At 35.5% G+C, this 23658-nt stretch overlaps 1 protein-coding gene across 1 annotated transcript; it reads left to right on the forward strand.

Annotated features, from left to right (window-relative positions):
- The first annotated feature begins 19655 nt into the window (after positions 1 to 19655).
- On the forward strand, positions 19656 to 21798 carry LOC122017425 (40S ribosomal protein S5). The gene is made up of 4 exons (XM_042575039.1): positions 19656 to 19802; positions 20423 to 20694; positions 21279 to 21482; positions 21564 to 21798. The coding sequence occupies exons 1-4, from the start codon at positions 19743 to 19745 to the stop codon at positions 21616 to 21618; spliced, it is 591 nt and encodes a 196-aa protein (XP_042430973.1). The 5' UTR covers positions 19656 to 19742; the 3' UTR covers positions 21619 to 21798.
- Positions 21799 to 23658: the final 1860 nt, after the last annotated feature.

Genomic DNA, 23658 nt, shown 5'->3' on the forward strand with positions numbered 1-23658 from the left:
TAAGCATGGCTACCAGTGAAAAAGGTTTCCTTTTTCATCAAGCCTTGCTTTGAAGGTTTCTACCTTCCTGTCTATCCCTCTTTTTCTATTATAGACCTTTTACACCAAAGGCTTTTACACCACTTGGTGGTTCTACAAGCTTCCAGATTTAATTAGAATACATATATTCTAATTCTATTATTCATTACTCTTTGCCAAGATGCTTCATATTTATCTTGGAGTGCTTCGTCATATGTCCGGAGATCAGGTTCATGTCCGTCAGGGATCGAGTTCAAAAACTCTCCCAAAACATGAATCTTTTAAGGTTGCTTAACAACCCTCCCACTACGACAAGGTATTTTCTGCAATTGTGTATTATTTGTGATACGTGTTGCAGTTTTCTTGTGGTATCTCATCTTGTACAGTTGGTACTAGATTAGACATGTCTTTTATTATTTCCTTAAGAACAAATTTACTTATGAGCATGTTGTTCATTATATAGTCATTTTCTAAAAATCAGTTATTGATGCTATCAATGACCTTCTGATTTTTAAGACTATAAACCTACTTTTGTTTATCTAGGATAACTTACAAACAAGTGAACTCCTATCCAACTTATCATTATCTCTCTTTAACATATGTGCTGGATTACCCGAATCCGAATATGCTTCAAAATAGGCTTACGCCTATTCAGCAATTCTATATGAGTAGAGAGTTATGACTTGGAAGGCACTATGTTCACTTTCATTTTCAGAGTTTATCCTTAAAACAAATTTGGTAATTTTCTGAATAACTCATCATCTATCTAATTATTCCATAAGAGTTCTTTACCTTCTTTCTACTACACCATTCTGTTGGGGTGTACCAGATGTAGTTAGTTAGGATTGAAATCCAACTTCTTATAAGTGATTCCTAAAATCTCTCAAGATGTACTTGCCACTACGATCTTCCATAGTGACTTTTTACTTTATTCCTCCGCATCAACCTTGTACTCTTTGAACTAATCAAAGTACTTAGTCTTGCGGTACATTAAGTAAATTTATTTGTATCTTGAATAGTTGTCTATAAATTAGACAAAATATTCAATACTACCTCTTGTCTGGATAGTCATAGGATCACACAAATCAGAATGAACCGATTTCAACATATCTTTGACTCCATACCCCTTGGACTTAAAAGCTTCTTGGTTATTTTTCTTCCAAGTAAGACTCGCAGGTTGGAAAGCTTTCCACTACCAATGAACCCAAAAGTTCATCAGCTACCAATGAATCCTACTCAAGTATAACCTAGCTTTAGATGCCAAAGATATAATTGGTTCATTTTCGAAGGTTGCTTCCTCTTAAAATTAGAAGATGTGTTACTAATTTCCATTTGTTGCATCGTGGGAGTTATTGGATTATAAATTGTCAGCCATCATACCAGAATAGATAACTTTCCTATTTTTCTTGATAACAACTTTGTTATCAAAATAGACACAATATCTATAATAGTTTAGAAACTGAAATCAGGTTCTTTCTAAACTTGGTACGTAAAGACAATTACTTAAAATCTATATTATATTCTTTTCAAAGGATAAACATCTCCCACTGCAACATCTACCACTTTTACAGTAGTGCCCATGTGGACGGTGATTTACTTTTCATTTAGTTGTCGGGTTTCCTGGAACCCTGCAATGAATTGCAGACATGATTAATGGCATCTTGTATCTACACTCCAGGTTCTGGTAGATAACACCACTAGACATGTTTCAACTAATGAATTAAATACACCTAAATTGTTCTTAGTTCTAAGAAGACAGTCTACCTTAATGTCCAAGTCCTATTTCCAATCATTACAATTGGGACTACTAAGTCTTTTCCTATAGTATGACTACTAGGGATTGACAAACATCCTAAGAATCACAAAAATATTTGGTCAAGATCAACTCCTTAAAATCTCCATGAATTTTGTGTACACAAAATCGAAGAGGAGATTTTATTCATTAATTTTATTATCTCGTCAACTTTACTTTATGACGAATAAAATTAATAGTTGATCTGTCTTTGATCAAATATTTGGTCAAAACTCTTTGAATTTAAAATAACATTGATTCCTCAAACAATATTATTTAAATTTACCAACACCTCAAATACCGTGAATTTTGCATGCCATGTTAGTGTGGACGTATACAAATTTATCATTTGTAAGAGGAGGGTTTTACCCATTGACTATCTTGTCAATATAACTTTTTGACAAATAAAATTACCTCAAACACCATGAATCTTGTATGCCACGTTAGTGTGGACGTATACAAATTCAAACATTTGTAAGAGAGGTTTATTAATTTTATTATATTGCCAATCTAGTTTTATGACAAATCAATAGTTGGTTTCCCTTTGGTCACACAAGTGATAGTAGTGACTCCGTTGGGGAGGATACTATTAAATGTGTCTAAGTGTATACCATTACTTGACACTAAGTCCATTAATAAGATTATGCCCCTTCCGTTGGGGAAGATCACACGCTCTTAATTAACTTCCTATAGTCATCCAAAAATGGAAGTCTGTTCTAGTGATCCACAAACAAGCTCATCCGTTATGGAGGAAGGCACTCAGAGCCAACGCGCAAGCTTGTTTGCATCACTTACAAACCAGTAATGGAGACCATGGGATTTACTTAAAAATCTCTCTCCCACTTAGTTATTTATAAATGAGGAATTTTAACTATGCTAGCCTACTAAATATGTAAACCAACATGCACACACAGCACAATATAAAAGCAATAAATAGAAAATCTAATTTTCAACTATTATGACTTTTATCTCTAGTTGTCCTCCGTGTGTTGTCATCCCAAGCTGCTGCCATATTTGGCCACCGCCACCGGGACTAGCTGTCGCATCCATCTTGCTCCTAGTTCCGCTGCGCCAATGGTCCTTAGAAGGTTCCACGCTTTACAAAATTCGATCCGCGACATAAATAGAATTTTACATTTTTTTTGATCCTATATTCCATAAAAGGAATGTACATGTATCTAGATCAAAAATAAAATCCTAATAAAACTAAATACAGCTCCTGCTGTATTTTATAATACAATCATGTACACACATATAAATGCCCTTGACATGTCCAAGGGTCCAATCACACACATAATAACTAAAAGTCATAATAGTTGGATCCTGCATCCACAAAGTTAGCACATCCTACTATTAACCTGCCTAAATTATGTATGACATGTGCATAATTAAACTAATACCAAATACACAGAGGCAAAACCCTAGCTCTGATACCAATTGTTGGTTGCTACTCGGAAAACCTAGAGGTTCCACTGTACAAAAATTTTGTACAAAGGTCTGAACCTTTTCCTAGCTACCATGTGTTCTTTTAAATTAAATTTTGGATCGCCTGCGGAACTTAACACGTTTGATCCAAAACTTAATCTATTTGTTCTTTTAGGTTTTGACTTGGATCTCCTACGGAACTTGACACGTTCGACCCAAATCGCCTTAAGTTATTAATTCCATTAAATATTAATTTCCATAATTGGTTCCCAGTACTGACGTGGCGAGGCACATTGCCTTCTTGGATATGGGAGCAACCACCACCGACTAGACAAAACCTTTTATAGAAATCTAATATTTAATTTCCTAAAATAACTTTAGGTTAACCGAAAAGAACAATCAAATCACAAGGAAAAATAAAACAAAAGAACACAACTTCGAAAACATATTCGAAATACTAGAATCGTAAGCCTCTTGTATTTGGTATTATTTCCATAAATAACTAGCATGATGCGGAAAGAAAAATTACTAGTTATACCTTCTAGAAAGACCTCTTGATCTTCTACCGTATTCCTCTTCTAACCTCGGACGTTGTGTGGGCAACGATCTTCCGAGATGAGAAACCACCAAGCACCTTCTTCTTCTCCTAGCTAGGTTCGGCCAACACAAAGAAGCTTCACCAAGGACGAAGAACAAAACACCAACCAAGCTCCAAGGGATACAAGCTTTCTCTCCTTCTTCTTCTTCTTCTCCAAGTAGTATCCGGCCACCACAAGAACTCCAAGCAAGAGATAGGTTTCGGCCACCACAAAAGAGAAAGAAAGGAAAAGGATGGCCGGCCACAACAATTTTCTTCAAGGATGAAGAATTTCGGCCACCACCAACGCTCCAAGGGATGCTAGAGATGAGACTTGCTTTCTCTCCTTCTTCTCCTTCCTTGATCCGGCCACAAACAAAAGCTCCACCAAGAAGATAGGTTTCGGCCAACAAGAGGAGAAGAGAGAAAGGGAAGGGCCGGCCACCACATCAAGGAAAAGAGGGAGAAAAATAATAGAGGTTGTCCCCATGAAGGCACCCTCACCCCTTCTTTTATATTCCTTGGCCTAGGCAAATTAGGAAATTTAATTACAATAAAATTTTCTTAATTTTCCTTGACATGAATTAATTTGAACTATTAAATAAAACTTCCTTTTTATCCATGTATTGGCCGACCACAATCAATAGAGAAAAATTAGGAGAATTTCAATCAACAAATTAAAACTTCCTAATTTATCTCCGGAAATTTTAAAATTAAAATTTCTCTTCAAAAATCTCTTCATGGTTGATAAAAGGAAATTTCTATAATTTTAATTTTACAACATGTGAATAATTTTTTAGAGAGAAAATAAAATATCTCACCAATCTACAAATAAGGAAAGAGATCTAATCTCTTTCTTTAATCTTTTGTAGATCTTTTATAAGAGAAATATTTTAATTTAAATTCTCTTTAATAAATTATTTCTTCCACATAATAAAAATTAAAATTAAAATTCCTTTTTAATTTAATTTGGCCGGCCCCCACTAGCTTGGGTTCAAGCTAGGGCCGGCCACCCAATTTTATACCTAGGCCGGCCCTAGCTTGGTTCCCAAGCTAGCTTGGCCGGCCCCATATTGGTGGGTATAGAAGGTGGGTATAGAACTCTATAAATAAGAGGCTACGATAGGGACCGAGAGGAGGAATTGGTTTTGGTCTCCCGATAAAATTAAGCATCTCGTGTTCGCCCCGAACACACAACTTAATTTTATCAATAATAATTCATTCCACTAGAGAACTATTATTGAACTACCGCACCAATCCCAAATTACATTTTTGGGCTCCTTCTTATTATGAGCGTGTTAGTCTCCCTGTGTTTAAGATATCGAATGCCCACTAATTAAGTGAGTTACTGACAACTCATTTAATTAATATCTAAGTCCAAGAGTAGTACCACTCAACCTTATTATCATGTCGGACTAAGTCCACCTGCAGGGTTTAACATGACAATCCTTATGAGCTCCTCTTGAGGACATTATCAACCTAGTATCTCTAGGACACAGTTTCCTTCTATAATCAACAACACACACTATAAGTGATATCATTTCCCAACTTATCGGGCTTATTGATTTATCGAACTAAATCTCACCCATTGATAAATTAAAGAAATAAATATCAAATATATGTGCTTGTTATTATATTAGGATTAAGAGCACACACTTCCATAATAACCGAGGTCTTTGTTTCTTTATAAAGTCAGTATAAAAGAAACGACCTCAAATGGTCCTACTCAATACACTCTGAGTGTACTAGTGTAATTATATAGTCAAGATAAATTAATACCTAATTACACTACGACCTTCCAATGGTTTGTTCCTTTCCATCATGGTCGTGAGCTACTGTTTATAATTTATAAGGTACTGATAACATGATCTTCTGTGTGTGACACCACACACTATGTCATCTACAATATAAATTAATTGAACAACTACATTTATCATAAATGTAGACATTTGACCAATGTGATTCTTATTTCTAGATAAATGTTTATACCAAAAGCTAGGCTTTTAGTATACACTCTAACACTTAGGTGGTCTGATAGATACTGACCCTTGTCAGAAATCAATTGAAGCTCCATTTTGTGATAACCAGTCCATTCCTAGAATAACGTCGAATTCAAGCATCGACAACACAATAAGATTTGCCCGGACCACATTCTTCTGTAGTCTAAGCTCTATATCCTTTACCATCCTGGTAGATAACATCTGCTCACCAAAAGGCACTGTGACTTTGAATCCCAATTCCATGTCTTCTGGTAATATTCCCAATCGCTTTACGAAGGTGTCGGATATAAATGAGTGTGTAGCTCCCAAATCTAGCAAGGCATAGGTAGCTACACCTGTGATAAATATTCTACCTGCGACAACAATACCAATATATCCCTTAAAGCCTAACGTTTTTCCATAGGTAGCTACACCTGTGATAAATATTCTACCTGCGACAACAATACCAATATATCCCTTAAAGCCTAACGTTTTTCCAAAAAAATCCTTTTATTTAAGTCCCTCAAATTTTCAAAATTTTATATTTCATGCCCATAATCCTCTCATTAGAAAATTCTATCCTAAATCATGCAAAATTTGAGACATGCAATCCTAATTCATCAAGTTCAAATTCCTCAAAATAATCCTAACGCTTCGTGCAATAAAGCCATAATAATAAAAAAAAAAATATGTTAAAGTAGCTGGAATACCTGTGATAAGCGTAGTGTCTAGCTCTGCCTCCTCGTCTTGCATCACAAATGCTCGACCTGTCATCGGTTGTCTCTGCTTTGGGCAATCAACAACTTTATGCTCATCTCCTCCACATTTGAAGCACTTGTAGGTACCCCACATGCATTTTCCATAGTGACGGTGATTACATTCCTTGCATAGTGGCTTCTCATCAGTCATTGGGGCACCTGCTTTCGGTGGTTGTTGATTCTGTTGCCCCTGAGGCTTTTGTTGTCCCTGTCCTGTATACGATTTCTTATTTTGTTGTTGTTGTTGCTATGGAGGGGGTCTCTTCCTCTGCACCTCTCATTGATTATCCTTCAAGGATTGTTCTGCTCTGTAGGCTCTAGTGACAACATCATTATACCCAGTCAGATTTGCTAACAAAACATCCTGGCGAATGGTAGGCCTGAGACCATCCATAAAGTGCCTCAATTTTTCAACAGCAACATTTGCAATTAGGGGCACAAAGTGACATCCCCTATCGAACTTCTTGATGAACTCGACAACCGATAAGTTTCCCTATCAAAGACTCATAAACTCCCTCTTTAGCCTCGATCTCACATCAGCTGTGAAGTATTTTTCATAAAAGATCCTCTTGAACTCTTCCCAAGTTAGGGTAATCAGATTAACCCCTCTTTCAGCTCCCTCCCACCATAAGGAAGTATCATCCTTTAGCAGATACATGGCACATCGAACCCTATCAGCATCAGCCATATTTATGTATCGAAAGATCACCTCCAGAGATTTGATCCATCCCTCAGCAACGAATGGATCCATAGTACCAGCAAAGTCTTTAGGGCCCAACCTCCTGAACTGCTCATACATGTCATCCTGTAGCCCCCGGTTAGCAAAACTAGTGTGTTGTTCTAGGAGTCGAGTCATTCCTTCCAGCACACGAGTAGTAGCATCTAGAGGGGGAGGTGGAGGACGTGGTACCTCATGCATCTCTCCATCCTGTCTATCCTCCTCATGGCCCTACTCCCCATGTCCATGTACAACATGCCTCGGAGGCATATATATATATATATATATATATATATATATATATATATATATATAGTAGGTAAAATTTAAAGAAATAAAAACTCACAGACTTGAGGCTTTACTTCTTCAGCTTCCCGGAACTAACAGTAGACACCACCCCTCTAAGATCATGGTTCTAATACCAACTGTAGACCCTAACTTCTACCCCACCTTTAAACTATACTAGCTTTCCTTTTATTTTTTTTCGGCCACCACATACATACACATATATAATATATTTGAACCATCCCAAATTTTACCATCGCTTAAAAATAAAGTCAACTACAGAAAAAGAAGCAAAATCCATCATCAACATCATTCGAAACCATAAAAGAAATTTCTAAAAGCATTCTAAAACCCATAAACATGAATTATTACTGGATCCTTCAAGGATGTATTTTTCTCTCCAACTCCCTCACAACATGAATCATAAAATACTTTTTTTTTGAACCACAGCGCGAAAACGGTAAGGTCTTCGAGTTGTACTGTCAACCCGGTCCAATCAAGTGTCAAGACCTCCAGTCTCCTTGTTTCCCTCGCCTATAATCATTGGAATCTAGTGAGCCTACTGGCTCCGCACATCCAAACCAATAATAATGAGCAGTACATACACATATATAGGCACATGCATAAGTGGAAAAGAAAATACTTTTACTAATACACATTTAGAAAAAAAATAGTCATGAGCATTTGTTCCTCTTTTTTTTATTTTATAAATCGGTAAAGAAAAATCATCAGCATGTAGCATTTTCATATATCATTAAAAATCATCCTATCAAAAATTATAACCTTTAGCATTTATCATAAATCCTTTAGGTGAAATTTGATCATTAGAAGTGACTATCCTTTATCCTTTATCATCTGTTCGATTGATCAATCTACCTGTAAATCATGGTACCAGGCAGCGGAGACATCAACAATTCTTTTCTTGTTGCTAAGTCTTGGCCTATAGTTGGCGGGGCACAACAACTCTCGTCACTCGGTCATGGCCAAATATGAAAATCCGATATCGGATTCTCTCTGGGTCTTTTCCCGTAAACGGGCTCCCTCTGAGGCCTTTTCCCTCATCGTGTTCCCATTAATCATATTTATCACAGTCAATTCAACTCCGCCCATGATGACCGGTCATGGCCGGTCCCAAGCCTGGATAAAGGAGGAGGGTTGCGTTAGGTTGTCAGTCAGCGTCAAACTATGGTAAATATTCAATGAATGAATCCATTAAACTATTATGCTAATGCTAGGTTGTTCCCCGGAAGGAACGCGTTGCAGGGTCCGACTGTAACATCTTGGCAAGGACCGCTACATCTCCAGAACTCGGGTGTAGTGATAAATATGCAAGAGTTCACGTTACAGGGTCCGACTGTAACGTCTCAGCAAGGACCGCTACATCTCCATGAGAACTTGGGTGTAGTGTTAAATAGGCAAAAGCTCTCACTAACCATTGGTTAGATAAGAACAAATATGATAGGAAAACTAATAATCTAAGATTTGGAACATGGAATATAGGAACCCTCACTGGTAAATCAATGGAGGTAGTAGATATGATGATTAGGAGAAAAATTAGTATTTTGTGTGTACAAGAGACAAAATGGATAGGCGAGAAGGTAAAGATGATAGAGAACTCGGGTTTTAAGTTATGGTACACTGGAAAGAGTAAAGCAAGAAATGGAGTGGGTATCATTGTAGATAATTTGTTAAAGGATGAAGTTGTAGGAGTAGTTAGAAAAGGGGATAGAATTATAGCCCTTAAGATAATAGTGGCGAAAGAAACTATGAACATAATTAGCGTATATGCACCACAAGTAGGATTAGATGAAGCTACCAAATCAAGGTTTTGGGAGGACTTAGATGAAATATTACAAAATATTCCACCAAATGAAATGATTTTAATAGGAGGTGATCTAAATGGGCATGCTGGAGTGAAAAATGAGGAATATGATAGAGTGCATGGGAGTTATGGGTTTGGAACAAGGAATGAGGAAGGGAAAACTATATTAGATTTTGCAATAGCATATGATCTTATATTTATTGGTTGCTACTCGGAAAACCTAACGGTTCCACTGTACAAAAATTTTGTACAAAGGTCTGAACCTTTCCTAGCTACCATGTGTTCTTTTAAATTAAACTTAGATCGCCTGCGGAACTTAACACGTTAGATCCAAAGTTTAATTTACTTGTTCTTTTAGGTTTAGACTTGGATATCCTGCGGAACTTAACACGTTCGATCCAAATCACCTAGGTTATTAATTCCATTAAATATTAATTTCCAGAATTGGCTTCCAGGACTGCATGGCGAGGCACATGGCCTTCTTAGATATGGGAACAACCACCACCGCCTAGGCAAAGCCTTTTAAGGAAAACTAATATTTAATTTCCTTAAATAACTTTAGGTCAACCAAAAAGAACAATCAAATCACAAGGAAAAGAAAAATAAAAGAACACAACATCGAAAACTAATTCGAAATACTAGAATCGCATGTCTCTTGTATTTGGTATTTTTACATGAAGATAAAACTAGTATGATGCGGAAATTAAATACTAGTATACCTTTTCTTTTGCAAGCAAAAACCTCTAGGTCTTCTACCGTATTCCTCTTCTAACCTCGGACATTGTGTGGGTAACGATCTTCCGAGATGAGATACCATCAAAGCACCTTCTTCTTCTCCTTGCAAGGTTCGGCCACAACAAGAGCACCTCTAAGGATGAAGAGATTCCATCAACCAAGCTCCAAGGGATGCAAGCTTTCTCTCCTTCTTCTCCAAGCTAGAATCCGGCCACCACTTGATCTCCAAGAGTGAAGGGAGTTTCGGCCACAAGGATGGAGAGAAGAGAAAAGGAAGTGCCGGCCACACCAAGGAAGAAAAGAGGGAGAAAATAATGGAGGTTGTTCACCTTGAAGGCTCCCAAAACCCCCTCTTTTATAATCCTTAGCTTTGGCAAATAAGGAAATTTAATTACAATAAAATTTCCTTAACTTTCCTTGACATGAATTAATTAAGAAAAATTAAATAAAATTTCCTATTAAATCATATCATGGTCGGCTACCTCATAGAGAGCAAACAAGGCAATTTTCAATCAACAATTAAAATTCCTTATTTGTCTTCGGAAATTTTAAAAATAAAATTTCCCTTTAAAATCCCTTCATGGTTGATAAAAAGAAATTTCTATAATTTTAATTTTTCAACATGTGAATAATTTACAAAGAGGAAAAATAAAATATCTTTCCAATCTACAAATAAGGAAAGAGATTTAATCTCTTTCTTTAATCTTTTGTAGAAACTTATAAAAGAGATATTTTAATTTTTAATCTCTCCAATAAATTATATCTTCCACATAAGAAAATTTTAAAATTAAAATTCTTTTCTAATTTAATAGGGCCGGCCACCTAAGCTTGGGTTCAAGCTAGGGCCGGCCACCCATGGATCAAGGCTTGGCCGGCCCTAGCTTGGTCCTCAAGCTAGCTTGGCCGGCCCCTACAACATGGGTAAGAAGGTGGGTATAGTACTCTATAAATAAGAGGCTACGATAGGGACCGAGAGGAGGATTGGTTTTGGTCTCCCGATAAAATTAAGCATCCCGTGTTCGCCCCGAACACACAACTTAATTTTATCAATAACAATTCATTCCACTAGAGAACTATTATTGAACTACCGCACCAATCCCAAATTACATTTTTGGGCTCCTTCTTATTATGAGTGTGTTAGTCTCCCTGTGTTTAAGATATCGAATGTCCACTAATTAAGTGAGTTACTGATAACTCATTTAATTAATATCTTAGTCCAAGAATAGTACCACTCAACCTTATCGTCATGTCAGACTAAGTCCACCTGCAGGGTTTAACATGACAATCCTTATGAGCTCCTCTTGGGGACATTATCAACCTAGATTACTAGGACACAGTTTTCTTCTATAATCAACAACACACACTATAAGTGATATCATTTCCCAACTTATTGGGCTTATTGATTTATCGAACTAAATCTCACCCATTGATAAATTAAAGAAATAAATATCAAATATATGTGCTTGTTATTATATTAGGATTAAGAGCACACACTTCCATAATAACTGAGGTCTTTGTTCCTTTATAAAGTCAGTATAAAAGAAACGACCTCTGATGGTCCTACTCAATACACTCTAAGTGTACTAGTGTAATTATATAGTTAAAATAAACTAATACCTAATTACACTACGACCTTCCAATGGTTTGTTCCTTTCTATTTTGGTCGTGAGCCACTGTTTATAATTTATAAGGTACTGATAACATTATCTTCTGTATGTGACACCACATACTATGTTATCTACAATATAAATTAATTGAACAACTACAAACAAATGTAGATAATTTGACCAAATGTGATTCTTTATTCAAAATAAATGTTTACAAAAGTTTAGGCTTTCAGTATACACTCTAACAATATTAGTTAATACGTTTTTTAAGAAAAGAGAAGAACACTTAGTCACATTCAAAAGTGGGAATAATAAATCGCAAATTGACTTTCTTATGGTTAGGAAGAAGGATAGAAAGATTTGTAAAGATTGCAAAGTCATCCCTGGAGAAAGCTTAACTACTCAACATAGGGTAGTAGTGTTGGATATACGCCTCAAACATAGTATCAATAAAAAGAAAATATATACAATTCCTAGAATTAAGTGGTGGAAGTTAAAGGATGGGAAACAAAATATATTTAAGGAGAAGGTGGAAGTACAAGCATTAGGTGAAATATACGATGACTCTAATACAACATGGGATAAGATGATATCAAAGTTGAAAATAGTAGCTAAGAGTGTACTCGGTGAGTCAAAGGGGCATGCACCATTAAGAAAAGAATCTTTGTGGTGGAATGAGAAAGTACAAGAGAAAGTGAAGGAAAAACGAATAGCTTATAAGGAATATATATTTGTGAGAATGAGGAAAACTTAAAAAAATATACAATAGCCAAGAAAGAAGCTAAGAAAGTAGTGAGTGAAGCAAAAAATGAAACTTTTGAACGATTATATCAAAAATTGGATACAAAAGAAGGGGAAAGAGACATTTATAGAATAGCTAAAGTAAGAGAAAGGAAAACAAGAGATCTTAGCCAAATAAAATGTATTAAAGATGAATGTAATAGGGTATTAGTAAATGATGGAGAAATAAAAGAGCGGTGGAAGAGGTATTTTCATCAACTTTTTAATGAAGGTTTAGGTGACCAACTTAACTTAGGTAATTTAATTAGGTCAAATGAGCATAGAAATTTTAATTTTTATCGCAGAATTCAAACTTCAGAAGTAAAAACAAACTTTAAATGAGATACACAATGGAAAAGCCGTTGGACCAGATGATTTTCCGATAGAGGTATGGAAGTGCTTAGGGAAACAAGGTATTGAATGACTTATAAAATTATTTAACATGATATTGAAAACGAAAAGAATGCCTGATCAATGGAGGATAAGTACTCTAGTTCCCTTATATAAGAACAAGGGAGACATACAAAATTGTGCAAACTATAGGGGTATTAAACTAATGAGTCATACTATGAAACTTTGGGAAAAAGTAATAGAAAAAAGATTAAGGAAGGAGACCACAGTGACAGAAAATCAATTTGAGTTCATGCTTGGAAGGTCGACAATAGAAGCTATACATCTCCTTAAACAATTAATTGAAAAATATCGGGAGCAAAAACAAGATCTACACATGGTATTCATTGACTTAGAAAAAGCTTATGATAGAGTCCCAAGAGAAATTATATGGAGAATTTTAGAAAAGAGAAGTGTTAGCGTAACATATATTGAACTAATTAAGGATATGTATGAGGCTGTAACAACCAGAGTAAAGACGTCAGGCGGAGTAACTGAAGTGTTTTCAATAAAGATAGGGTTACATCAAGGATCAGCCCTAAGTCCCTATCTTTTTACACTAATTATGGACGAACTCACTGCTCACATTCAAGACACAGTACCGTGGTACATGTTATTTGCAGATGATATTATTTTGGTAGATGAGACACGTGAAGGAGTAAATGCTAAGCTAGAATCTTGGAGGGAAACACTAGAAGGGAAAGGTTTTAAGCTTAGTAGATTAAAGACAGAATATATGGAATTTAAGTTTAGCAATATTAGAAGTAATGAAACAATTATTAAGATAGGAGAGGACGAGTTGCCCGGAACCGAGAGATTTAAATATTTAGGATCATTTTTACAAAATGATGGAGGGATTGAGAGAGACGTCTTACATAGAATACAAGCAGGATGGGTGAAATGGAGGGGAGTGTCGGGTGTTTTATGTGACCGTAAAGTACCTCTTAAACTTAAATGTAAGTTCTATAAAACCGTTGTTAGACCTGCTATGTTATATGGAGCTAAATGTTGGGCTATGACTCGAGCACATGAGCATAAGATGAGAGTTGTAGAGATGAGGATGTTAAGGTGGATGTGTGAACATACGAAGATGGACAAAATAAAGAATGAGAGCATTAGAGAGAAAGTCGGAGTTGCATCTATTGAGGACAAACTCCGAGAGACACGTTTAAGATGGTACGAACATATACTTAGACTACCAATAAATGCACCAGTTAGGCGATGTGAAACTACGATAAACATGCATATCAAACGAGGAAGAGGAAGACCAAAAAAGACTTGGTTAGCAACAATAAAACAAGATAAAATTTATTTAAATATAGATGATGATATAATAGGAGATAGAGCTCAATGGCGTAAAAGGATTCATATAGCCGACCCCACCTATTGGGAAAAGGTTTGGTTGTTGTTGTTGATCACAGTCAATTCACATCATTCAAAACTATTCTACATTTGTTCCGTCACTTAAACAAAGAAAAATAGAAATAGCTACCCCCTTTTTTTCTAGTAACCAAGAATGCATGCTAACCTTAGCCTATATCATTAAAAATCCATAAAATTCCATATTCAATTCGAATACTCGTTCTGTCATTTTTTTTATATGGTATGATTAACTTGTAAACTTCCTGCAAGTCCTCAGGACACTTCTTACAACCTGAATTGCAGGTGTGTCCCTTTGATGCATAACACCTCCTATACATGCATGAATTCTCAGAAATTTCATTTAAAACCAGTAAAGACGTGATTAAATCATATGGTTCTAGTTTTTCATGCACTAAACCATAAACAATCTTACTATGATTTGAATGGCGAAAATAAAAGAAGGGTTTAAGAAGTGTCTTTGCGTTTAAAACGCCCGAAGAACAACCCTTGGCCTGACTTTTCCCTTCAAGCACCCACAAACAATCTTCTCCGCTTTTTCTCGCAGCCCACATTTGCAGCCGCTCAAATAACCCTAGGTTATGCTCTCCCCCCTTTTTTTCGAAGCATCCCGTCTAAGACGTAGGGTCTATTTCATATAGCCGCTCATGTCCAGGCCCATTAATCCTATTAGATAGGCCTCAACTCATAGAATAATTCAATCCCACAAATAAACCATATATTTTTAAAAATAAAAATAATTATTTAATAGAACATTTTTATTAATCATGTAATCGTGAAAAGCTATATTATTCATGCAATTAAAACATTTAATTAAATTTTTTTAGCAATTTATTAATTTGCATGCAAGTGGTTAGTGGATTTTGGATATTACATCATTAATGCTCTTTAATGTGATGATTGTTCGATCGACCGATATCTTGGTTCGATCGATCAATCAGGCTGGCTTCCATATTTACTTCTGATCAATCTGATCTCTACCACATCATCATGATTCGGTCGACTGATCCTCTAGTTCGATTAACCAATCAAGCTTTGTTCAGACTGTGCTCTACTTTGATCTGAACTGGTCTCTGGTCTGAGTTAGCCTTGTTCGGTCGACCGATCCCTCTGTTCGGTCGATCGATCCCTCTGTTCGGTCAACCGATCAAGTTGTTCCCTGTAAAACAGAGTTAAACAATATTTTCCTGCAAAATAAAGGTTAGTATAGTAATATAGTGAGATGCATGAATAGTAATAGACAGTAACACTATCTTGATCTCAACTTGGAAGCCTTCCCGATTTCTTCAGTTAGATCAGCGACCTAGGGTTTGTTCCTTCCTGGAACACGACCTCACTGTTGCTTTTCCAGTTGCTTACCTCAACCTACCTGTCAAACCTTGATCCTCCAGACCTGTTTGGACTTTGGTGCTTAGTATCGGATCGGTCCACCATGACTTTTCCTCGATCTTCGGTCCTCCAAAGATATTGAGGTTTCCTGCCAAGTGTCGGGTCCTCTTAACTCACTTGGTCTTTCCGCCTGGCTTTCACGATCTGCTAAATCTTTCCTACTTAGTCATGACTAGGGATTTTTCGATTGAGTAAACAGCCTGCACACTTAGTCAACTTGTTAGATCACAAGACTTAACTTGAACATTTGACAATATCAAAACTCAAGTTCGATTCTAGTACACCCTACACCAATAATATACATATTTAGCGTTTAAGATTTTAAAATTTAGGAGTTGGGTTATAATGAGTTTGAGCCAATAAAATTTTTTCCTCTAGAATTTAGACTTCTCTTTTAGGTTATAGTGTTTAAAATTAAAAATTTTATATACTCATGGGGTATATTATATATTTTTAAGATTTATAATTTTAAAATTTAGGAGTTGAGTTATAATGAGTTTAAGCTAATAATTTTTTTTCTTTGGGGTTGCAGGCTTTCCTTTTTTGTTATAATGTTTAAGATTACAAATTTTAGATACTCAGTATAATATTTCTCTTTAGGAAATATTGATTTAAAAAAATAATGCTCCAGGTGCCTGGATTCAATCCAGGCGCCTAGTACTATAGCATGTGCAGTGTATAGTTCGCAGTTATATAGATAGAGAAAGCATTGTAAAAATCAATTAGCAAGCTATTTGGTCGATATAGTTAAGAACTGCTTTGCTTACTTATGTTGTGATATAGGATAAAAGTTAGGAATCAAATTATGTAATAGAGTTGATCTACTGAGGTATTGAGCGGCGGTGTAGCATCAGATCCCACAAATCGTAAATTCTTTTTTCTTATATTATATTAGAATATTACGAAGGAAAATCTTTTTCAAAAATTCTATATCAGATCCCCTTCTTCCGAGAAGGCTACATCTCTGACTATCTTGAGGACTTGTCCCACACCACCGGATGCAGAGGAAGCTCACCGAGTTGACTAAGAATCAGTCGTTTACCTCGACTTTGAACCCAACAATTTGCCTTTCTACCTCTATGAGGTAAAGCCGGGAGCAGTAAGTTCACCCCCAACAAATCTAGACTCCTTTTCTGCCAGTTCGAGTTACCATTGTGGATCCATCAGCTTCTGAGCTAGCAGAGTCCAACTAAAAAGAAAAAGGTGTTAACCTCTGGGATATCCGATCGAGACATAATTGCAGTGGTCCGAACAGCTACTCCTGTGCCATATTCGAACCCACCCATAGCAGTGGGAGAGGCACCACAATCGCTTAGCATATCCACTCCCATAAGCAGATGGGAATAGAAGATCCCAATCCAGTCGTTTATCCAAAACCAGAATGAGGGCTTTTTCGATTCACCGAGCGGAAGCAAAGCAGCAGTTCCACCAACTAGCATCTATTATTGTTTGGGGTTGGAGTATGGAACGCAGAAGCATAGGGAGTGATAGCAGCAATGGATCCTGATCCGGTTTGATCAAGACCAAAAGCATTCCTACGGGATTGAGATTAAGAACAACCAATGGTGGAGGAAGGGGAGAAGGAAGAAGCCAATTACCAATTCAGAATGACAAGACAGGCGGAGTGAAAGGAAGGCAAACATTGGGAGGCTAATAGGATGAATCCGGGAAACGAATGGAGACTAGTGTTTTTTGGGAGTTCGAGTTCAAGGCTGGCTTGCAGTACGAAGGTAGGAGACGCGGGAAAGGATGGAGTTCTTTTTTTTTTGAGTATCTGTCGTTGTTGGAGTAAGTTTTGTACCCTGTTAATTTTTCAGTTCCTCTAGTCAGGTGGGCGCCGTCCATTCTTTCAACCAGATCCCCCTACATATGTGCGGGTTTCCTTGCATCCGGCTTACGCCATTTGAAATTCTATAGTGAAATTGAGATTGCTCGACCATGGAAACGAATTTGCATGTAAGTAGTGCTATTTGTCGTACCATTGACTCTTTTATGGTATGAAATTGACTTTCGGCAAAAGGTGATTCGCTCGTCCTCAGCACCCCCGTTAATCCGTCCCTAGGCTAACATGGAGAAGGTAAATTACAGGTGGCTACTAGCCATTAGTACAAGTGGTCAAGGCATAGGGGAAGGTATGCTCGAGCGCGCCGAGTTTCGACCCCAAGACCTCATGTGATAACACCCTATGCCTCAACAACTGTACTACCTCAAGGAGACATGAAATTGACTTTCTTCGCCCTAAGAATGAATATGCTTCTGCCCTGATAATAGTGGAATTTCTTTCCATCAAATGACCCAGCCTACCCTGGCTCTTACACTGTATGGGCTCCCTATGCTCTCACAGCTAAAGCTTACCATGTTTCGCGCTTGCGGCATTTTCGCCAGACGATCTTTTTCCAGAAGTGCCATCCATACTCCCCACTGAAAAAACTCGCTTCTGCATTCTATTAGGCTATAGATTGAACAAATGTAGTTGAATGAGACAGCAGGCGGGTTACACGTTCCACTACGCTACACCGAGATGTGAGGTGCAGGTGGTGATGATCACCTCAAGCGCTAGCGCTCTTAACAGACACTCCAGGACCCGCCAATGCTCATGAAAACCCATTTGAGTCCTTCATTCAACCAGAGATGTGGATAACAAAGCCACCTTCACAACCTCATTCCCTGTATTAGAGGCGCGCACACATGTTACATGTATAATATAATGAATAAATACACGTAAATTAGTGCCACATATCCATAAATTGAACTTGATAAGGATGCGCCAGACCTATGCAGTAGTGCAATGCCCATGCAATAGTACAACGCCCATGCAGTAGTGCAACACGAGGGTGACTACACTTGATCTTAGCCAAAGGTCAAGAAAGATATATTTTCTAAGATGTGCGATTAAAGATAAGCAGTGCACATTTTTTATATAAAAACATCCAGAGAAAATTACTAATAAACTTTAAAATTATTTTTAGTATAAAAAAAATATTAATATAATTTAATTTTGGAGTTCATCAAAATTAGTTATAGTTATTAAAGAGTCATCAAGTACACACGTTGTATGTATAATATAATTCATGAATACGTGAAAATTAGTACCCCAAACTCATAAAGTAAACTTAGTAATAGTATGTCAGACTCATATAGTAGTGTAATGCATGGACAACACTCAATAAAAAAATTAAAATTAACGACCAAACCTAACTTTGGATAATAAAAAATCTAAATCTAACTTTTACTATTAAAAAATTAAACATTGTTGACTAAACCTAACTTTGGCTAATAATTAAAACTATTTGTCGACAAAAAATTAGTTTAGCCAATAATATAAATTTTAATCAAACGGGATCTTAGCAAAAAAAAAAAAAAAAGATATACTTTCTAACATCATTGACCCAAGATATTTATAGAATTTTTTCGTTAGATGTTATCAATCATAAGACGTGAGATTAAAGAGAACTATGACAGTACATTTTTTATATAAAATAATCAGAGAAAATTATTAATATAGTTTAAAATTATTTTTATTATGAAAAAAATATTAATATTATTTTATTTTGAACTTTATCAAAATTAATTATTAAAGATCTCGATTTTTATTAAAATAGTAAGATAGTAAAATATATATAACAGTAAAATAAATTTAAAAAATAATTATAAATTATAATGTTAAAACATTATCCTAAACTATATTGTTTTAATAAAGTAATAAAGATGAAAGTAATTGTGAAAATGTTTAGTTAATCCCCTGTATACTTGGGGGAAAATAGATTTTTACTAAAATTTATTTTAAAATAATTTAATTCAGGTATCTCATATTTATGTCGATTAATTTTAAAAGTAATTGATGTAGTATTATCAAAATACTCAAACTCTTCGGATGTATCCCATGAGTAATATCAATAAAATGATTCAAAGTGAAAAATATGACTTTTGGTTATAGAAGACAATTATCTGATTTATCCTGCATCGTTGATTATTTTGATATTGATCTGGCTTCGCTATATATAATGGCCTTGTAAGCTAGGGTTTCGTGCTTTTGGTTGCCGCCTGCCTGTTCACACTTCTCTCGCGTCGCCGCTCCCGGCCTCTAATGGCGATCCAACAACAGGACGTTAAGCTGTTCAATCGATGGTCCTTCGACGATGTCGAGGTTTGCTTTGTCCTCTTCAGCTTCCCGTTACTTTCCTGCTCGTCTGCTACACCAATTTCCCTCCTTTGTGCTACATTTACGGGGCTAGTTCCAAATATTTGGTGTAGTAAATGATAATATTTCGCATGTTTGATCTTGTTTAGGCGAAGAAGTAATCAGTTCATCCTTTTTTTCCGATTACGTCTCTATTTCTTTTTTTTTTTGTTATTATCCTTTCCTTTCCGAAAGGCTTTTTTTTCTTTCGATTTTTGGTTATTCTGCAACTCTTTTTGAACAGGATTAGTTTACATGAATATCAATATGACATCGGTGAAAGGGAGTTTGTGTGTTCGAGCATTACGTTTGTAAATCAAATGAAGACAGTTCGCTCATGTTTTCCAGTTGGCAATGATTTACTAGTACTTGTTTGATTAGTTCATCCTTTTAACAGCATTATACTCTGTCGTCCGTGGGGATTTTACTAAAGTATTATCAAATGTTCTGCAATCGATTGCACAACACAACTTTGTTATTGTTTCTACAATGTAACATTTGAGAAGTTGCACGATTATGTATTGGCATATCAATTCATCATTCATAATTTAGCATCGTTGAGATTGCTTGTTTCTCTCTGAGCACAGATCAGTGACATGTCCCTTGCTGATTACATTGCTGTAATTCCACCCAAGCATGCCACATATCTTCCACATACTGCTGGAAGATACTCTGCTAAGAGGTTCCGCAAGGCTCAATGCCCAATTGTTGAAAGGCTTACAAATTCATTGATGATGCATGGACGGAATAATGGAAAGAAGCTTATGGCTGTACGCATAATTAAACATACGATGGAAATTATTCATTTGCTTACCGATGCAAATCCAATCCAAATTATGGTTGATGCGATCATTAACAGGTGATCAGATTCTAAACTTGAATTTCACTGAAAGATGTTTATAGATTTATTTATTTATTGTAGTCTCTCCTCTAAAGACAAGATATTTGTTTTTCTTTGTAAGCTTTATAGTAAAACCAATATATGGTGACAATGTAAAAGAATAAGTGGAACAGTCACCCAAATTTTCATCTACATCAGTACGGTTTGGTAGAAGCATTCATGAAAGTGTTCTTTGTTTGAATCTTGCCTTAGACTGGTTTCATATTGTGGATGGAAGGGGAGGGAGTAAAGGTGTTGAGGAAAAGGAGAGGTGAATTTGCCATGAATTGTCACGGAGGTCAGGATTAAACTTGTTAGGTAGCTTTTGATCCTTTATAGACTATAACTCATCAGTTTGTAAGTCATTGTTGTGTTGGCTGCGACTTAATTTTTTCACTTAAACTGAATTCTTGACATCATATATCAGTCATGGTAACTCATGATTTGTAAATTAGTTTCATTCCGCTGCACAAACTGAATTGAACTCAAATAGAAGTATTAAATAACAATGACCTTGCATTGTGCATGGACTATGTTTTTGATGATTTGTTATGCAATGGCAGTGGTCCAAGAGAAGATGCCACTCGAATTGGATCGGCTGGTGTTGTAAGACGTCAGGCAGTTGATATCTCACCCCTGAGACGTGTTAACCAGGCAATTTACCTCCTCACTACTGGTGCGCGTGAAAGTGCTTTCAGAAACATCAAAACAATTGCTGAGTGCCTCGCTGATGAGCTAATTAATGCTGCCAAGGGTTCTTCCAACAGGTAAACCTTCAAGAGCCTTTCTAACCCTTTTCTTGGAATGCTTCTTCCTGTGTTAACTTGATGTTGGGCATGCATTAACAGCTATGCTATCAAGAAAAAGGATGAGATTGAGCGTGTGGCCAAGGCAAATCGTTGAGCATATCTTGCAAATTTATATGATGCTCCAAATTTATGCTTTCTCCTTGATCGCTTTAATTTTGTTTCGGTTGTTTATGTGCTAGTAAAATTTCTTGGTAGACTTGGCTGTATCTTAAGCTAAACGAGTATGTAAACGTGCATTTGTTTTTGCTAAGTTGGAGACTTTGATGTTGGACTAGGTATTGGATTCTGACTAGTGATAATGATTGCTTTTTAAATTTTGAGCGAATATTGGAATTATCAAAAGAGTTTTTGTTTATTTATTATCAAAATAGTATTCTATTCGACCTCAATACTTTTTGTATTTTCAATTTTTTTTTTTGTTTTTAGTGGGTTTACAGAAGTTATGGATATAATATGGATATCTTAATAGTGATTAATGTTATATTATAATAGTTATAATTTATAATTATTATAATATTTTTTTTTTATTTTTTCAACGCAGTATGTAGTTATAGTAGTTATGAATTATAATTATTATAATTATATAGTAATTATGAGATTGTTGTTATAATTGTATGGTAATTAATATAGTAAAAGGTGATTTGTCTCAGTAACCCTGTCAATGTGTTTTTAGGTTAATAAGAGAAGTTAAATTATGGAATGTTTGAACGTGTTAAATTTTAACTCCATAATTTAATGTGATAGCATCTCATGCCTTAAGCATCCGATCTCATGCCTTAAAAATGAAGAGCTCCTAATCGTCATATTATTCTTCTGGTGGCCATTTTAACATTGTTTTTTATCCGATACATTTCAAGGATTTTAATATTTATGTGCGTAATAGGATGAAATATTCTCGAAAGAAATAGGATGTTTTAAATTAACTTAAAAATGTCTGCTCAACTTAACTTTGTCACGAAAATGATCTAAGTAGAAGTTTCTCATTTCGAAATTTTAGGCTCAATTATAAATTAACGCATTCTTTCTTGTCATGAATCATGATCTATTTAATAAAAAATTATCATTTTTTGATAGACGTCCTTTGGGGAAAAAATTCTTTCTATTCTTTAGTCATTTGACAGATAATCATAGTCATGAATTATAAAAGATAGTTATTTGACAGTTGATTATAATCTAAAGATGAATTATGAGAGGTGTCTAAAATGAATATAATCATATTTTTCCTATAATGATCTATTTAATGAACAAATATCCTTGAGATGATGGTCTTGAGAAGATAATAAGGGCCAAATTATTATAAAAAAAATGAAAATAGTTAAATTCGAAATCAAGGAAAAATAATAATTCTCATTTGGAAAAGAAATCAATAAGGCTTACATTTACATTCTTCTTTATTATACGTTTAAATCATAATTTATGTCCCCGAGATTATGATGTAGCGATAGAGTATTCAAGTTATCGTGCTTTTTTGATTATTCTGATGATCTATGAAAAATTTTCGTGAAATCAAATTGATCATCTCAAATTCAACGTTATCCAACTTGATTAATCATTTTTTTAAAATCATAATTTAAAGTAACAATTATTTATTATTTATTATTTATTATGCACTTTAACCTAACCACAAATTTAATTAGCAAGACTTTTCTTCACCAATCAACTTTATAGCAAGAGGGGGTGGGCCCCTCATGTGGCCATCCCAGGCGCGCATGCCGGACGCGCGGAGTATCAATCCGGTATATATATAATATACACACATGGATTTGTTAGGTTGGACCTGATGCACACCCAACATGCAGGCCTAAGAGGGTACCCCATGTGGCAGTGGGCTCACATGAGGGGCGCCTCTCAAGCGTGCATGCTGAATATATATAGAGAGTGAACATCATAACATGTTGTATATATAAAAAAAATATAATCATGATAAAAAAATCTTTTTTATAAAATAAAAAAACATCCTATCGTATGTTTTTTTAAGCCAAAATATATTTTATTTCATTATTACTATAGTAATTACTTAGCTATTACAATATGTAATAGTGGAAAATTAATTATTTTATTTTAACTAAAATTAGTATTTGTAAAACACTATCAAAATATTCTTTAACAACTTATCAAAATTACTTAACTTTCA

Source organism: Zingiber officinale, chromosome 8B, assembly GCF_018446385.1.
Source record: "Zingiber officinale cultivar Zhangliang chromosome 8B, Zo_v1.1, whole genome shotgun sequence".
NCBI lineage: Eukaryota > Viridiplantae > Streptophyta > Magnoliopsida > Zingiberales > Zingiberaceae > Zingiber > Zingiber officinale.